The sequence below is a fragment of the Lampris incognitus genome, chromosome 20 (assembly GCF_029633865.1).
Source record: "Lampris incognitus isolate fLamInc1 chromosome 20, fLamInc1.hap2, whole genome shotgun sequence".
In the NCBI taxonomy this organism is placed as follows: Eukaryota; Metazoa; Chordata; class Actinopteri; order Lampriformes; family Lampridae; genus Lampris; species Lampris incognitus.
This window is the reverse complement of record NC_079230.1, coordinates 1,463,001-1,477,249: the sequence shown is the minus strand read 5'-3', so window position 1 is coordinate 1,477,249 and position 14,249 is coordinate 1,463,001. Positions and strand designations below refer to the sequence as shown.

General features: G+C 50.3%; 1 protein-coding gene across 1 annotated transcript in view; it reads right to left on the bottom strand.

Moving 5' to 3' along the window:
* Positions 1-984: 984 nt before the first annotated feature.
* The window catches only part of eno3 (enolase 3, (beta, muscle)), a 20,549-nt gene continuing 7,284 nt past the window's right edge, over positions 985-14,249 (bottom strand). Inside the window, exons 5-14 of the mRNA XM_056299968.1 lie at positions 11,496-11,565; positions 10,750-10,883; positions 10,495-10,611; positions 9,761-9,866; positions 5,064-5,261; positions 4,885-4,961; positions 4,679-4,803; positions 4,443-4,551; positions 3,348-3,406; positions 985-1,208 (exon numbers count right to left, since the gene is read on the bottom strand). Coding sequence (XP_056155943.1) covers positions 1,139-1,208; positions 3,348-3,406; positions 4,443-4,551; positions 4,679-4,803; positions 4,885-4,961; positions 5,064-5,261; positions 9,761-9,866; positions 10,495-10,611; positions 10,750-10,883; positions 11,496-11,565 — 1,065 coding nt within the window. The 3' untranslated portion in view covers positions 985-1,138. The remainder of the gene's footprint in view (positions 1,209-3,347; positions 3,407-4,442; positions 4,552-4,678; positions 4,804-4,884; positions 4,962-5,063; positions 5,262-9,760; positions 9,867-10,494; positions 10,612-10,749; positions 10,884-11,495; positions 11,566-14,249) is intronic.

The window sequence follows — 14,249 nt, the reverse complement described above, 5'->3', positions numbered from 1 at the left end:
TTGGCCCTCGGCTAGCGGGTCGAACCGTTTAGTCCGGGCTGCCCCCCTACTTCGCAGCAATATCTTTAACCAACTACTGTATAGGGTATCTTTATTGATCTAAAGCATACCATGCTGAAAATCAAACTTGTGTGTTTTTAGAAGCATGCACTCTTGTAAAGATTGATAAAGATTAATATTATTTTACTGTTGATGTGACGTCATAATTCCGTGTCGTGAGCTTCGCGACTAGGAAGTCCGAGCTCCCGTGCTGTCTTATTTGATTTTTCCTAGTGGGAACTCGGAATTTCCGTCCTCCGAGTTATAATGGAGGGCAGCAGAACTTCAGAGGTTGAAGTGCCCATAAGGTTTCCTTGTTTTATTCCTGTGCCTGACGTGGAGGTCTAAAGAGATTCTTCTTCAGGGACATATTTCACATGTTTGCATTGTTTTTATTTTATTTTATATACTGTTAAAACGTGCCGTTTATAAATGAATGGTGCACGGCACTTGATTTAGTTCTTAACATATAATCTGTAGCACAACCAAAACACGTGGAGGTTGTCAATAAATACTTTATTTTGTTGTAAAATTACTAGTTTGGTCTTTGGCCACTCACTGTCTTAGGTTGTCATATGAAGTGAGCCAGTCATACCAGCACTGTTTGGCTTAAGTTAGTCTTGCTGTAGTGAACCCAGCTAAGGTGCATCTGGTAACCCGGGACCGGGGGTAGGAAGGCGGCCTACAGATGTGTTCGTGTTGTTCCCCTTTGAGACGGCAGAGACGCTCCAGAGACCAGAGCTGAGCTGAGCCACCCTCTGCTCTTTCCTTCGCTCAGCAACACAGGCTACAGCTTGGACTTGCCCTGTGTGTGTCTGTGTGTGTGTGTGTCTGTGTGTGTGTTATCTGACCAGGGTTACAAAGATGTTGTGTCTCCACATAAAAACATGTCTGACCCGTCTACTTCCTGTCCAACGCCAACCAATCAGACCTCAGACTGCAGAATCTGGTTTAAGATTTTATTTGACGGGCGTCTCAGTGTTATGCATATAAAACAAGGTGAAGGGGCCGGGTCTTCACCCCACCATGACCTCGCAGCTCTCAGCCCGGGTGGAGGCGCAGCCAGTCTTCGGACCGTCGTCGCGGTGACGGAGGAGGCTTAGTTGACTTTGGGATGGCGGAAATGCTTCCCAGCGAACTTGGCTTTGTCTCCCAGTTCCTCCTCAATCCTGAAGAAGGCAAAGTTCACAGCTTTACTACTTCCGGTTATACTACCACCATAGTATGTACCATATGCTACTACATTAAATCTTAGTAGTATGCAAATGTGTAGTACTCTCAGTGTGCCAGGATGTGTACTAGGTTCACTGAAAAAACCCCAAAAAAACAAAAACAAAACAATTTGAGTCGAGTGGACATAATCCTGAAGAAGATGGCGGCTCGGCTCTGCGTGGTTGTGAGCCGCCACCGCCGCCGCCGCCGCCCCAGCCGCCGCCCCAGCAGCCGCCGCCCCAGCCCCAGCCCCAGCAGCCGCCGCCCCAGCCGCCGCCCCAGCCCCAGCCCCAGCCGCCGCCCCAGCCCCAGCCGCTGCCCCAGCCCCAGCCCCAGCCGCCGCCCCAGCCCCAGCCCCAGCAGCCGCCGCCCCAGCCGCCGCCCCAGCCCCAGCCCCAGCCGCCGCCCCAGCCCCAGCCGCTGCCCCAGCCCCAGCCGCCGCCCCAGCCCCAGCCCCAGCAGCCGCCGCCATCGCCCCAGCCATTGCCCCAGCCCCAGCAGCCGCCGCCGCAGCCCCAGCAGCCGCCGCCCCAGCCCCAGCAGCCGCCGCCGCAGCCCCAGCCGCCGCCCCAGCCCCAGCCCCAGCAGCCGCCGCCATCGCCCCAGCCATTGCCCCAGCCCCAGCAGCCGCCGCCGCAGCCCCAGCAGCCGCCGCCGCAGCCCCAGCCGCAGCCCTTGCCGCCGCCGCCGCAGCCCCAGCAGCCGCCACCGCAGCCGCCGCAGCCGCCGGCTGCTGGGGATCGTTTGAAAGACGCTACACGCTGAACTCCGTTTGACAGAATGGCGGCTACTTACCGACACGCGACCGTGCTAGCAGCTAGCCTTACTTTGGCCAGCTTTTTTTGGTCTTAGTCCCGTCAAACGCCCTTGTTAGTTTTTATCGTATTTAGTGCAGCTCATGCTGTTTTTGTTTTTTGTGTTTTTAAGTCAAGTGTTAGTCAACTAAATGTCTGGGCATTTCAGTCTTGTCTGTCAAAGAAAAGCTCAACTACTTGAGTACGTCAGTTGTTTAGTATGAAAGTTGTTGACGTTTGTCTTGTTTGCCATCAGATGATATTGAACAGTTAAGTCAAGCTAGTCTAGCCAAACACCAAATCTGGTTTTTTGTTTTTTTGTCATTTTAGTCACACTTATTTCACGTAAACTCTTCTTATCTGATGTGTCTGGTGAATTTTATCTTACAACCTACACGCTGGTATCTGGCTGTGTGTCTTACCTGAGAACAATGTTGTGTAGTGTAACTATACCTCAGTTGTAAATATTACCAATGTGAATATGATGGATAAAATTCAATGACAAGAGTGATTAATGACAATGGAACTTTAAACTCACCTTTCCTTCCAACCTCGCAGATACTATTGATTTTGATACAGTGACAGATAATATACAGATACACTCACAGAGTAAATCACATACATACAGAGTAGTTTTAATTCACAAGTATTTCAGCAATAAAAATGTGTGATGAAATATTTTCTATGAACAAGTGGCAGGATTGGTCCTTAATTCAGAGTTCCATTTGACTGACGTTAAGCAGCTGCAGTGCATCATGGGACATCCTAGTCTACTTAGTAACATGGCTGCATGCGCAGAAATCCAGTCAAATGTAATTTAACATCCTGGCACTTGTCAAGTACACGATACCAACATACTACGCAGTGGCAACACACATCACTACAAGTAGTACCAGTAGTGAGGGTAGTAGTAGTAAAAGCTGTGCTGTATGGGTCGTGTGGATGATGCTACTTCACTTAGCACACATATCAGTATATAACGGTGATATAGCTTGATATCAGTATATAACGGTGATATAGCTTGATATCAGTATATAACGGTGATATAGCTTGATATCAGTATATAACGGTGATATAGCTTGATATCAGTATATAACGGTGATATAGCTTGATATCAGTATATAACGGTGATATAGCTTGATATCAGTATATAATGGTGATATAGCTTGATATCAGTATATAATAGTGATATAGCTTGATATCAGTATATAATAGTGATATAGCTTGATATCAGTATATAATGGTGATATAGCTTGATATTTTGTTATGGGGCTTATTTGGTTAGCTTGCATATAGTCTCACCTCATCAGCTGGTTGTATTTGGCCAGACGCTCTGATCTGCAGGGAGCTCCTGTCTTAATCTGAGAGACAGACAGACAGAGAGAGAGGGGCAGAGACAGAGAGACACAGACACAGACAAACAGGAGCGACAGAGACATACAGACAGAAAGAGACAGAGAGAGGAGAGACAGCCAGAGAAAAGAGACAGACAGAACGACAGACAGAGAGGAGAGACAGACAGACAGACAGACATGTAGAGACAGAGAGAGGAGAGACAGCCAGAGAAAAGAGACAGAGAGAGGAGAGACAGCCAGAGAAAAGAGACAGACAGAAAGACAGACAGACAGAGAGGAGAGACAGACAGACAGACAGACATGTAGAGACAGAGAGAGGAGAGACAGCCAGAGAAAAGAGACAGACAGAAAGAGAGACAGAAAGAGACAGAGAGAGGAGAGACAGCCAGAGAAAAGAGACAGACAGAAAGACAGACAGACAGACAGAGAGGAGAGACAGACAGACATGTAGAGACAGAGAGAGACAGACACAGACAAACAGGAGAGAGAGACAGACATGTAGAGACAGAGAGAGATGGACACAGACAAACAGGAGAGAGAGACAGACAGACAGACAGACAGAGAGAAGAGACAGACAGACAGAGAGAGAGACAGATAGGAGAGACAGGTTAAAAAGTTTAATATTCATAAGCAGATACTTTGGTTGTGTATGTGTACTCGTACCACAACAGTAGAACATGCTATATAATTATCTAAACTGAAATAGTCATAGTACGGAAACTTTTAGTGTACCAAAAGTGCCGGGATGTGAACTATCTAAACCTGACATGAATCAGCTGCATACCATTTGAGAAGAACATGACGATTTTGCGTGGTTACCATGGCGATATAGGTTGTGTGACCCATATCCACTTGCCGTCACTTCTACTGGTTGACTGAGGTTAGTGTGAGATATGTACAATGCGTACTAAATGTGTTTTCATGTATAGTTAGTACCAAACCCTGTATAGTACTGTTAGTATGCAGTACATAGCAGAGTATTCGAACGCACTGATGTCTGCAGATCAACCTCATCCGTCCATCCATCCATCCGTCCACCTACCTGTCCAGTGCAGAGTCCAACCACCAGGTCAGAGATGAAGGTGTCTTCAGTCTCTCCTGAGCGATGGCTGACCATCACACCCCAACCGTTACTCTGAGCCAGCTTACACCTGCAGACAGACAGACAGACAGACAGGAAGTCAGGCAGATAGACAGGAAGTCACCTTACACCTGCAGACAGACAGGAATCCAGACATATGTGAGAGAGTACTAGTAGCAGTAGTAGTAGTATCTTACGCCTTGATGGACTCGGTGACTGAGCCGATCTGGTTGACTTTGAGCAGCAGACAGTTGCAGGCTTTCTTCTCCACAGCCTGCTGGATGCGTTTAGGGTTCGTCACAGTCAGGTCGTCTCCTACAACCTGAGACCATACCACAGCGTTTAACTTGCCTGTCTCTCTCTAGTCTCTACCTGTCTGTCTCTCTCTTCCTGTCTGTCTTACCTGGATGTCGACGGAGCCAGTGAACTTGGCCCAGTGCTCCCAGTCGTCCTGGTCAAATGGATCCTCAATGGACTGAACTGGATAGACAGAGGGAGAGAAAGGCAGTATGAGTTGTGTGTGTGTGTGTGTGTGTGTGTGTGTGTGTGTGTGTGTCTGTGTCTGTGTGTGTCTGTGTGTACCTGGGTAGCCCTTGATGAAACTCTTGTAAAGGTCTCCCAGTTTTTCTCCAGTGATGTGCCTGGCTGGGTCGTCGGGGGATTTGAAGTCCAGGTCGTATTTTCCACCTTTGAAGAACTCAGATGCTGCGACGTCCATTCCAATGATGATCTTGTCAGGATAACCCGCCTTCTCAATGGCCGACTTCAACAGCTCCAGAGCTAGAGAGAGAGACAGACAGTCAGTGAGACAGACTCCTGTCTGTGTGTGCGTCGTTTTGAATGGCAGCAGAGCAAAGCAGGATGGATTTCAGCAAGAGGAGAGTTTTAAACAACAGCCAAGCGGCAACCCCTGGGTCTGAAAAATGAAGCTAAGGAAGTGCCAAAAAATACAGTTCCTCGAATGGCCACTTGAGGCAGGCTCCAAAAGTGAGTCAACTCCCATACAGCCCCATGTCAAAATGCCAACTTTACAGCAGAAATAAATATGTTTATAGCCTGGTACAAAAAACAGTTTTGGTCTCTATAGCTAAGTTCCCCTTTCACGACAAGTGTGCAGGGGTGAATAACGCACACATTTAAATTACATTAAGGCTTAAACTTATGCATAATTGAGGGCGTGGCTGCTTTGAGTGACAGGTGGGTCAATGTAAAAAAAAGTTTTTGCACGAGTCCTTTAGTTACACCAGTATTGTTCATGTGAAGCAGCTATTTCTAGTTGGTCTTGTTGTCTAAGCGTGCGATAAATTTGGGATGCGGCTTCACATCACGGAGCCAACACAGAGCCAGTACAGAGCAACCAGTACAGAGCCAGCACAGAGCCACCAGTACAGAGCCAGCACAGAGCCACCAGAGAGCCACCAGTACAGAGCCACCAGCACAGTGCCAGTACAGAGCCAGCGCAGAGCCAGCAGTACAGAGCCAGTACAGAGCCACCAGTACAGAGCCAGTACAGAGCCACCAGTACAGAGCCAGTACAGAGCAACCAGTACAGAGCCAGCACAGAGCCACCAGTACAGAGCCAGCACAGAGCCACCAGAGAGCCACCAGTACAGAGCCACCAGCACAGTGCCAGTACAGAGCCAGCGCAGAGCCAGCAGTACAGAGCCAGTACAGAGCCAGTACAGAGCCACCAGTACAGAGCCAGTACAGAGCCACCAGTACAGAGCCAGTACAGAGCCAGCACAGAGCCACCAGTACAGAGCCAGTACAGAGCCACCAGTACAGAGCCAGTACAGAGCCAGTACAGAGCCACCAGTACAGAGCCACCAGCACAGAGCCAGTACAGAGCCAGTACAGAGCCAGCAGTACAGAGCCAGTACAGAGCCAGTACAGAGCCAGTACAGAGCCACCAGTACAGAGCCACCAGCACAGAGCCAGTACAGAGCCAGCACAGAGCCAGTACAGAGCCAGCAGTACAGAGCCAGCAGCACAGAGCCACCAGTACAGAGCCAGCACAGAGCCAGTACAGAGCCACCAGTACAGAGCCAGCGCAGAGCCACCAGTACAGAGCCAGCACAGAGCCACCAGAGAGCCACCAGTACAGAGCCACCAGCACAGTGCCAGTACAGAGCCAGCGCAGAGCCAGCAGTACAGAGCCAGTACAGAGCCAGTACAGAGCCACCAGTACAGAGCCAGTACAGAGCCACCAGTACAGAGCCAGTACAGAGCCACCAGTACAGAGCCACCAGCACAGAGCCAGCACAGAGCCAGCACAGAGCCAGTACAGAGCCAGCAGTACATAGCCACCAGTACAGAGCCAGTACAGAGCCACCAGTACAGAGCCAGTACAGAGCCAGCACAGAGCCACCAGTACAGAGCCAGTACAGAGCCACCAGTACAGAGCCAGTACAGAGCCAGTACAGAGCCACCAGTACAGAGCCACCAGCACAGAGCCAGTACAGAGCCAGCACAGAGCCAGTACAGAGCCAGCAGTACAGAGCCAGCAGCACAGAGCCACCAGTACAGAGCCAGCACAGAGCCAGTACAGAGCCACCAGTACAGAGCCAGCGCAGAGCCACCAGTACAGAGCCAGTACAGAGCCACCAGTACAGAGCCAGTACAGAGCCAGCAGCACAGAGTCAGCAGCACAGAGCCACCAGTACAGAGCCAGCACAGGGCCAGTACAGAGTCACCAGTACAGAGCCAGTACAGAGCCACCAGTACAGAGCAACCAGTACAGAGCCAGCACAGAGCCACCAATACAGAGCCAGCACAGAGCCACCAGTACAGAGCCAGTACAAAGCCGCCAGTACAGAGCCACCAGAGAGCCACCAGTTCAGAGCCACAAGCACAGAGCCAGTACAGAGCCAGCGCAGAGCCACCAGTACAGAGCCAGTACAGAGCCACCAGTACAGAGCCAGTACAGAGCCACCAGTACAGAGCCAGCACAGAGCCACCAGAGAGCCACCAGTACAGAGCCACCAGCACAGAGCCAGTACAGAGCCAGTACAGAGCCAGCGCAGAGCCACCAGTACAGAGCCAGTACAGAGCCAGTACAGAGCCACCAGTACAGAGCCAGTACAGAGCCAGCAGCACAGAGCCACCAGTACAGAGCCAGCACAGAGCCAGTACAGAGCCACCAGTACAGAGCCACCAGTACAGAGCCACCAGTACAGAGCCACCAGTACAGAGCCAGTACAGAGCCACCAGTACAGAGCCACCAGTACAGAGTCAGTACAGAGCCAGCAGCACAGAGTCAGCAGCACAGAGCCACCAGTACAGAGCCAGCAAAGAGCCACCAGTACAGAGCCAGTACAGAGCCACCAGTACAGAGCCAGTACAGAGTCACCAGTACAGAGCCAGTACAGAGCCACCAGTACAGAGCCAGTACAGAGCAACCAGTACAGAGCCAGCACAGAGCCACCAGTACAGAGCCAGCACAGAGCCACCAGAGAGCCACCAGTTCAGAGCCACCAGCACAGAGCCAGTACAGAGCCAGCGCAGAGCCACCAGTACAGAGCCAGTACAGAGCCACCAGTACAGAGCCAGTACAGAGCCACCAGTACAGAGCCAGCACAGAGCCACCAGAGAGCCACCAGCACAGAGCCAGTACAGAGCCAGCGCAGAGCCACCAGTACAGAGCCAGTACAGAGCCAGCAGCACAGAGCCACCAGTACAGAGCCAGCACAGAGCCAGTACAGAGCCACCAGTACAGAGCCACCAGTACAGAGCCAGTACAGAGCCACAAGTACAGAGCCAGTACAGAGCCAGCAGCACAGAGTCAGCAGCACAGAGCCACCAGTACAGAGCCAGTACAGAGCCAGTACAGAGCCACCAGTACAGAGCCAGTACAGAGCCACCAGTACAGAGCCAGTACAGAGCCAGTACAGAGCCACCAGTACAGAGTCACCAGTACAGAGCCACCAGTACAGAGCCAGTACAGAGCCAGCACAGAGCCACCAGTACAGAGCCAGTACAGAGCCACCAGAGAGCCACCAGTTCAGAGCCACCAGCACAGAGCCAGTACAGAGCCAGCGCAGAGCCACCAGTACAGAGCCACCAGTACAGAGCCACCAGTACAGAGCCAGCACAGAGCCAGCAGCACAGAGCCAGCAGCACAGAGCCACCAGTACAGAGCCAGCACAGAGTCACCAGTACAGAGCCATCAGCACAGAGCCAGTACAGAGCCACCAGTACAGAGCCAGCACAGAGCCAGTACAGAGCCACCAGTACAGAGCCACCAGTACAGAGCCAGTACAGAGTCACCAGTACAGAGCCAGCACAGAGCCACCAGAGAGCCAACAGTACAGAGCCACCAGCACAGAGCCAGTACAGAGCCAGCACAGAGCCACCAGTACAGAGCCAGTACAGAGCCAGCACAGAGCCACCAGAGAGCCACCAGTTCAGAGCCACCAGCACAGAGCCAGTACAGAGCCAGCGCAGAGCCACCAGTACAGAGCCACCAGTACAGAGCCAGCACAGAGCCACCAGTACAGAGCCAGTACAGAGCCACCAGTACAGAGCCACCAGTACAGAGCCAGTACAGAGCCACCAGTACAGAGCCAGCACAGAGCCACCAGTACAGAGCCAGTACAGAGCCACCAGTACAGATCCAGCACAGAGCCACCAGTACAGAGCCACCGGTACAGAGCCACCAGTACAGAGCCAGCACAGAGCCACCAGTACAGAGCCACCAGTACAGAGCCACCAGTACAGAGCCACCAGTACAGAGCCAGCACAGAGCCAGTAGTACAGAGCCAGTACAGAGCCACCAGTACAGAGCCACCAGTACAGAGCCACCAGTACAGAGCCAGTACAGAGCCACCAGTACAGAGCCACCAGTACAGAGCCACCAGTACAGAGCCACCAGTACAGAGCCAGCACAGAGCCAGTAGTACAGAGCCAGTACAGAGCCAGCAGTACAGAGCCAGTACAGAGCTAGCACAGAGCCAGCGCAGAGCCAGTACGGAGCCAGTACAGAGCCAGCACAGAGCCAGTACAGTCAGGTTGCCGGCGAGGTTGTGGGTGAGCGGTGTTCTTGGTTTCTCAGTCAGATCCACCCCTCGCTCCTCCCCAGCTCCACCCGCTCGCCCAAATATGGCCAGGTCTGGTTTCAAAAATCCAGCACGGTGACAGGAAAATGGCAAACCCGAGGCTTTAAAACAGTAGTCCACAAACCAATGGGTGACGTCATGGTGTCTACGTCCATAACAATCACTCAACTACACAGACAGGCAGACAGACAGACAGGCAGGCAGACAGACAGACAGGTGTCTTACCCTCATTGTTCTCAAGAATGTTTGGAGCGAATCCTCCCTCATCCCCGACGTTGGTGGCGTCTTTACCGTACTTTGCCTTAATCACATTCTTCAGGTTATGATAGACCTGCAAACACACACACACACAAGTAAGACTGACACACAGAAAAGATCAGAACAGCTGTCCTCGCTTAGGTCCTCTTTTAAAAAGAGGTGTGGCATTACCGTGAGGATACATAATGAGGTTTCTCCACCCGGTGTCAGAACTGAAGAAGACACCTTGTGAATGGAGAAACCCCTTCAAACTGAAAACTACCATCCAGTCAACACATTCAAACCTCTCCTGGATACAGAAAATATTACTACTACTACTAATACTACTACTACTACTACTACTACTACTACTCTTCTTTCAGCTTGTTCCCTGTCTCTCAGGGGTCACCACAGCGGATTTGATAGTCTCCATTAGTACCCTATGAGGGCATAGCACCAGTGGTGGCCATTGGTATCCCGGGCCTCGACCGATCCAGTATGGAGCCTCAACCGATCCAGTATGTTCCTGTCAATCCACATACTGAGTTGGCAAAATGTTACATGGGGTGCCCCTCCTGACAACCACTAACCCTGTGGACGGGGCACAGGTTAAGCTCTGGATGCCATCCCAGTATTCATGGACTTGCGTCCATGCCCGTCTCTAGATTAATAATAATAATATTAACTACAACAATAACGTGAAATTAAATCAATGTCAGTACCTCAGCACCAATCCTCATGGCCTCGTGGAAGTTGGAGGCTCCGATTGGCAGAATCATGAACTCCTGCATGGCCAGTTTATTCCCAGCATGACTGCCGCCATTAATGACATTAAAGGCCTGGAGAAGAAGAGAGGAGGAGATGAGCGAGAGAAAGAACAGCATTGATGACTTTTTTTATAAACATCAAATTTCACCGTGGCCTCTCCAAAACTCCACCCTTAACTCTTCCCACTGACTGAAGCCCCTCCCACTCACAGGAACAGGAAGTATGACGTCTTTGTGTCCGGCGAGGTCAGCGATGTGTCGATAGAGAGGAACTCCTTTCTCTGCTGCTCCTGCCTTACAAACGGCCAGAGACACGCCCAGGATGGCATTGGCTCCAAACTTAGCTATGCAGACAGACAGACAGGTAGGAGAACCAGTCAGTCAGACAGACAGGTAAAAGTACCAGTCAGTCAGACAGACAGGTAAAAGAACCAGTCAGTCAGACAGGTAGGAGAACCAGTCAGTCAGACAGACAGGTAAAAGTACCAGTCAGTCAGAAAGACAGGTAAAAGAACCAGTCAGTCAGACAGACAGGTAAAAGTACCAGTCAGTCAGAAAGACAGGTAAGCCAACTAGTCAGTCAGACAGGTAAGAAAACCAGTCAGTCAGACAGGAGAACCGATCAGTCACAGACAGGTAAAAGAACCAGTCAGTCAGACAGGTAGGAGAACCAGTCAGTCAGACAGACAGGTAAAAGTACCAGTCAGTCAGACAGGTAGGAGAACAAGTCAGTCAGAAAGACAGGTAAGAGAACCAGTCAGTCAGCAGGTAAGAGAACCAGTCAGAAAGACAGACAGGTAAGAGAACCAGTCAGACAGGTAAGAGAACCAGTCAGAAAGACAGACAGGTAAGAGAACCAGTCAGACAGAAAGACAGACAGAAAGTTAAGACAGACAGACAGAGAGAATCAGACAGACAGACAGACAGACAGGTAGGAGAGAGAGACAGGTCCTCACATTTGTTCTCAGTGCCATCCAGCTCCAACATGAAATGGTCAATCTTCTCCTGTTCAACCACACTCAATTTCTAAACACACACACATACACACACACACACACACACACACACACACACACAAACACACACACACAAACACACACACACACGTCATTATCAATGTAATAACAGCAGTAATACTCACAGCTATTTTGACAAAACTTTAATTTGAATGTAGAAAAAACACACCAGTTCCCATCAGGGGCATCAGTTGGGTACGGCAGGTACGGCAGGTGGCAGGTATGGCAGCCATACCTGCCACCTGCCGTACCTGACATACCTGACATACCTGATATACCTGCCGTATCTACCATACCTGATATACCCGATATACCTGATATACCTGCCGTATCTACCATACCTGATATACCTGATATACCTGCTGTATCTACCATACCTGATATACCTACCGTATCTGCTGTACCTGATATACCCGATATACCTGCCGTACCTGCTGTACCTGACATACCTGCCGTATCTACCATACCTGATATACCTGCTGTATCTGCTGTACCTGCCATACCTGCCATAGCTGATATACCTGCCGTACCTGCCGTACCTGATATACCTGCCGTACCTGCCATAGCTGATATACCTGCCGTATCTGCCGTACCTGATATACCTGCCGTACCTGCCATAGCTGATATACCTGCCATACCTGCCGTACCTGATATACCTGCCGTACCTGCCATAGCTGATATACCTGCCGTACCTGCCATAGCTGATATACCTGCCGTACCTGCCGTACCTGATATACCTGCCGTATCTACCATACCTGATATACCTGCCGTATCTGCTGTACCTGCCATAGCTGATATACCTGCCGTACCTGCCGTACCTGATATACCTGCTGTATCTACCATACCTGATATACCTGCCGTATCTGCTGTACCTGCCATACCTGCCATAGCTGATATACCTGATATACCTGCCGTATCTACCATACCTGACATACCTGATATACCTGCCGTATCTATCATACCTGATATACCTGCCGTATCTACCATACCTGATATACCTGCCGTATCTACCATACCTGATATACCTGCCGTATCTACCATACCTGATATACCTGCCGTATCTACCATACCTGATATACCTGCCGTACCTGCCGTACCTGATATACCTACCGTATCTACCATACCTGATATACCTGCTGTATCTACCATACCTGATATACCTGCCGTATCTGCTGTACCTGCCATACCTGCCATAGCTGATATACCTGATATACCTGCCGTATCTACCATACCTGACATACCTGATATACCTGCCGTATCTATCATACCTGATATACCTGCCGTATCTACCATACCTGATATACCTGCCGTATCTACCATACCTGATATACCTGCCGTACCTGCCGTACCTGATATACCTACCGTATCTACCATACCTGATATACCTGCTGTATCTACCATACCTGATATACCTGCCGTATCTGCTGTACCTGCCATACCTGCCATAGCTGATATACCTGATATACCTGCCGTATCTACCATACCTGACATACCTGATATACCTGCCGTATCTATCATACCTGATATACCTGCCGTATCTACCATACCTGATATACCTGCCGTATCTACCATACCTGATATACCTGCCGTACCTGCCGTACCTGATATACCTACCGTATCTACCATACCTGATATACCTGCTGTATCTACCATACCTGATATACCTGCCGTATCTGCTGTACCTGCCATAGCTGATATACCTGATATACCTGCCGTATCTACCATACCTGACATACCTGATATACCTGCCGTATCTATCATACCTGATATACCTGCTGTATCTACCATACCTGATATACCTGCCGTATCTGCTGTACCTGCCATACCTGCCATAGCTGATATACCTGATATACCTGCCGTATCTACCATACCTGACATACCTGATATACCTGCCGTATCTACCATACCTGATATACCTGATACACCTGCCGTATCTACCATACCTGACATACCTGCCATACCTGCTGTATCTGCTGTACCTGACATACCTGCCATACCTGCTGTATCTGCTGTACCTGCTGTACCTGCCGTACCTGACATACCTGATATACCTGACATACCTGCTGTACCTGCCGTATGTGCCGTACCTGCCATACCTGATATACCTGCTGTATCTGCTGTACCTGACATACCTGCTGTATCTGCTGTACCTGCTGTACCTGCCGTACCTGACATACCTGATATACCTGACATACCTGCTGTACCTGCCGTATGTGCCGTACCTGACATACCTGATATACCTGCCGTATCTACCATACCTGATATACCTGCCGTATCTACCATACCTGATATACCTGCCGTATCTACCATACCTGACATACCTGCCATACCTGCTGTATCTGACATACCTGCCATACCTGCTGTATCTGCTGTACCTGCCGTACCTGATATACCTGACATACCTGCTGTACCTGCCGTATGTGCCGTACCTGCCATACCTGATATACCTGACATACCTGCCATACCTGCTGTACCTGCCGTACCTGACATACCTGCTGTACCTGACGTACCTGCCATACCTGATATACCTGACATACCTGCCGTACCTGCCGTACCTGCCATACCTGATATACCTGACATACCTGCTGTACCTGACGTACCTGCCGTACCTGATATACCTGACATACCTGCTGTACCTGACGTACCTGCCGTACCTGATATACCTGACATACCTGACGTACCTGCCGTACCTGC